The sequence below is a fragment of the Clupea harengus genome, chromosome 18 (assembly GCF_900700415.2).
Source record: "Clupea harengus chromosome 18, Ch_v2.0.2, whole genome shotgun sequence".
In the NCBI taxonomy this organism is placed as follows: Eukaryota; Metazoa; Chordata; class Actinopteri; order Clupeiformes; family Clupeidae; genus Clupea; species Clupea harengus.
The window spans coordinates 6,211,790-6,215,931 of NC_045169.1; the positions used below are offsets into that span (position 1 = coordinate 6,211,790).

A 4,142-nucleotide genomic window follows, 5' to 3' on the forward strand; every position below is an offset into this window, starting at 1 on the left:
TTCTCATTTGACTTCTCTTTCTTGAGAGGAGTTGAGACTACAGAAAGGTGGGTTTGGTTATTTCCCAAATTATGATATGGTTATATCTTCATGTAATAGGTAAGGAAAAAAACATGAAACTTCATTGTAGAATGTACATGGAATGTACAATATATTTACAAGGAATTTAAACACAGGTTCGTAGGTTCTCCCCGAAATTGAACAAAGAGAAAAGGGCTGAACACGGGCGCAGGTCCCATTATTAAAAGTCTGGGAGGAGGTGCTATGGTGACTGGGATGAGATCATGGGGCTAATCAGGTGGTGATACGGTTCTACGGGTGACCATGAATGGGGAAAATGAAAGAATACTGTGAAATAGGGATGAAATGCATACCAATTAACACTGAAATGAAATTGAAAGCTGAAACATATATTCACACCAACACATGAAAACCTTTGGTTGCTACTGTTGGTTTCAGACAAAGACAAAAATCTCTTCCTAGGATACATTACTCTGACGTGCACTTCACTACAGCAGGTATGGTTACTGAAGCTGAATCTTTAACACAGAAAAATGGATAAATTCTTTCATTGAAGATGGCGTTATTATAAGAGCGCATAGGACACCAGGTGTCTGCATCATAAAAGGAGACCAGACCTGCATCATAATCCACAAAAATCCCCACCCTTTTGGGCGTGGACATTTTCTCCCATTGTGTCCAGTGTCCACTCCCAGGAGACAGTGTTATGTGGTGAGTCCTGTTAATGGACTCCCTGACCACTCCCACATACCAGGTAATCTCTACCTCGACTTCATAGTAGAATTTACCAGAGGAGAAACCCTCTTTTCCCTGAACACAGTAATTAGTCCAAAACCTCTTAGAGGTCTTAAGGACACCCTCTCTCCTCGGTCCTAATGTTGCTTGTTTCCCATCAGCAGAGAGAGTGAGATAAGGAGATGCTGTGTCAGGATCTAGAGTCACATCAACTAAGACACAAAAGAGAATAAAAGTATATGTAAGGTCCTCTCATGTAAATATTTAGTATATATTTAATCTAAAGTAACAGTACTTTATACTCTACTAGATGGGGCATATGTGGAAATATTGAAATAATGTCAATACATAGCTACATTAATGTTTCCTCTAAAACAAAACATCACAAAAAACACAGTAATGATTCTTCAAATGAGTTTTCAAATACCTGCATGTTGTTTAATTGTCTTCATGTCATGCGATTCTGTGGAGAAAAATAAGAAGAATGAAAATAGTTTGCTGAAAATCATTACAGCAAACGGAAATATATTTAGTCAGCACTTACTGTAAAGGCAAAGCCATTTAAGGCGCTGAGGGTTGGAACAGTAACAAAGACTTTTACAGTAGAGTGTGACCAATACAATATTGTTCCAATTATACACAATATTTTGTAGTAGGCTATGCAAGAAATATATATAAAACACTAAATTGACGCTTTGTACACAGAGAGACTGTGTGACCGTATCCAGCCTCTGTGGGTCTTGTCACAGCAACTCAACAAACAATGTCCTCCTTTAGAACTGGTATGTCTTGTATTTCGAAGGGCAGTGTCTTAAAAAGACATGCAAGTGTTCAATATCTGTTTGCAATCTCTTAGAATGTGAACTATGTGTGTAATGTTTCATAGAAAGTATTTATGAAATAGAAAGTGAATTAACTCATAGCTTTACAGATTGTGGGACGTATTAAACTGCTTACAGACAGAAGTTTTACATAACTGTAAGATGGCAACATGAGTTATTATCGGGTACTGTTGCCCATATTGAAGCAAGTTGTTTGCAATATAGAGTTAGCTGGCTAATGGACATTCATTTCTTTGCATTTGTCTTTCTATCTATTTCTCTCACTCGCTCACTTTCTCTGTATTTCATCTCTTTACTTTTTGTCTTTCACTCACTCACGCCCTCTCTTTTTATCTTTTATTTATTTAATATTTTAAATATTTTTATTTTATTAAAGACATCATACTGTCTCACTCTCTTTAATAAATTGGAATGGCCCCTCTTTCAATCTATCAGTCTTTACACCCCTCTCTCTCCTCTTCCTCTTTGTCTTCCTCTGCATGCATTCAATTGTTGAAATGTTCTAATCTTATATTTTGTGTTTTGGATATTTATCTGGTAGAGCCCGTATTCTCAGTACTACTGTATTACCCACGGGGCAGAAGTTCAAACAGTTAATGGCAAAGGTGGATGGGGACACAATTGTAAGCTGGTGGTTTAAGCAGATTGAGATGTCAGATATCCAGAGAAGAGAATAGTTATAAAGACAGTGATAGAGTGATAGTGATAGATAGTTATAGTAAGCTTTATATTAAAACATGAACCGAATAATTATACCTTTTACTTATCTCTTACAGTCAAATATGTACATTAAAGGTGTGGTGTGTAGTTTTTTCCTTTCATACCAAGGCTCTACCGGATCCGACCAGGGTTAGGGAATTATAATTAACAATAACACTACTACTATCCTACTACTGCTGCTACTACTACTACTACTACTACTGCTACTACTACTACTGCTATTACTACTACTACTACTACTACTACTACATAATCAGTGGTAGTGCAGTCCTGCATAGAGGTAAGGTAGTTTTCCTGCTTTTTGTAACGGGGCGTGAGGGTGTGTCTGCAGACATGTACAGTCTACCCACCTTTTTCACCACTAGAGCACTGAATCAAACTATCAGTTCCATAAACAGACATACAGTACATGTTGTGGTGGATAGCCAGCCTGATAATATTGCTGGAGATTTATGAAAAAAGTGCTTAAGGAGGCTTGCTTTTAGCATCTCAGTATCTCAATAGCTTAAAATCTGCTTTAACAGTAAACAATGTACTCACCCAGTTTGCAAAGACGCCTCTGTATTTCATCTCTCTCAGTCGTGAATTTGGCCGTCAGCTGGGATTTCTCTTCATTCAGTTTGTTGTACTGCATCTGTAGCTGGCCTTTCTCTTCATTCAGTTTGTTGTACTGCATCTGTAGCTGGCCTTTCTCTTCATTCAGTTTGTTGTACTGCATCTGTAGCTGGTCTTTCTCTTCTGTTTGATTGTTGTACTGCATCTGTTGCTGGTCTTTCTCTTCTGTTTGATTGTTGTACCGGAGCTGAAACTGTCTTGTCCCCTCAGTTTGGATGTATAGTCCAACGATAACAGCCGAAAGGAGGACACACAGCAGCCCAAGAAACACCACAGCCATCTTGTAGAAACCTGAACATAAAAAAGTACAGTCTTTACAACTATCTATCTCTCTTCTCTCAAATATATATATGAAAACTCACACACACACAGACAGACACACAGACAAACAGAGGGTGAGTAAGAGAGAAACAGAAAGGGGGAAAGGGAACTGACTGAAAAAGAGTTAAAGAGAGTGAGGAAGATAAAGAAAATGTGCACAATTACCAAAGATTTTGAAACTTTGAGCTTCTTTGATGTCTTTGCTAAAGTCATAGTTGGTATCTCTTGATTTATCTTCGTCACTGGGAGATCCGTTTACTCTGTAAGTCTGGGCCTCTTCTAGAATGTTCTCTGTCATCTCCATCCTCTGGTCTCTGTGGGGTGGGACTGTCCAGAGAATAACATGCACTGATGTACAGATCCTTGGGGTGAACAACCTCAAAAAGGAAACTTGGGTGTGTTTGAAAATCAACACATTTTGGTTAACCCTTCATAGACCACTATACCCAGATATTACACCACATAATGATTAGGGGGGGGAAATACAAGATGGTCTTAAATGATGTTGAAATAATATTTATTAATCTAATTAACATTAGATAATATCCCACATCCCATTCATGGAGAGCTCTAGTTTGGAAAATTGAAATTGAAAACTGGGCCCTAATTTGAAAATGGACGGTGATTAGGTGAATCTCAACTAAAACATGCTTCATCAATGAGGATCACATGTTTAGTTGACTAAAAACAAAAATTAAGAATAATTCTTAATGTTTTTGTCAGCCAACTAAACATATGATTCTTATTGAAATATATTTTCAATGAGTAATAATAATATATTATTAATTCATTATTAATAATATATTATATAATACGAATATTACTATTACTCATGTTTGTTTGGCGGAATGACACATACTGGCTATGTGTATCATAATCTGCCTTAAG

The 4,142-nt window shown here is 37.2% G+C and overlaps 1 protein-coding gene across 1 annotated transcript; it reads right to left on the minus strand.

The window, feature by feature from the left end:
• Nucleotides 1–262: 262 nt before the first annotated feature.
• Nucleotides 263–3,695, minus strand: LOC122133757 (butyrophilin subfamily 2 member A2-like). The gene is made up of 5 exons (XM_042710512.1): nucleotides 3,420–3,695; nucleotides 2,859–3,224; nucleotides 1,184–1,219; nucleotides 639–968; nucleotides 263–312 (listed from the first exon to the last, which is right to left on the minus strand). The coding sequence occupies exons 1-5, from the start codon at nucleotides 3,556–3,558 to the stop codon at nucleotides 263–265; spliced, it is 921 nt and encodes a 306-aa protein (XP_042566446.1). The 5' UTR covers nucleotides 3,559–3,695.
• Between the last annotated feature and the right edge of the window lie 447 nt (nucleotides 3,696–4,142).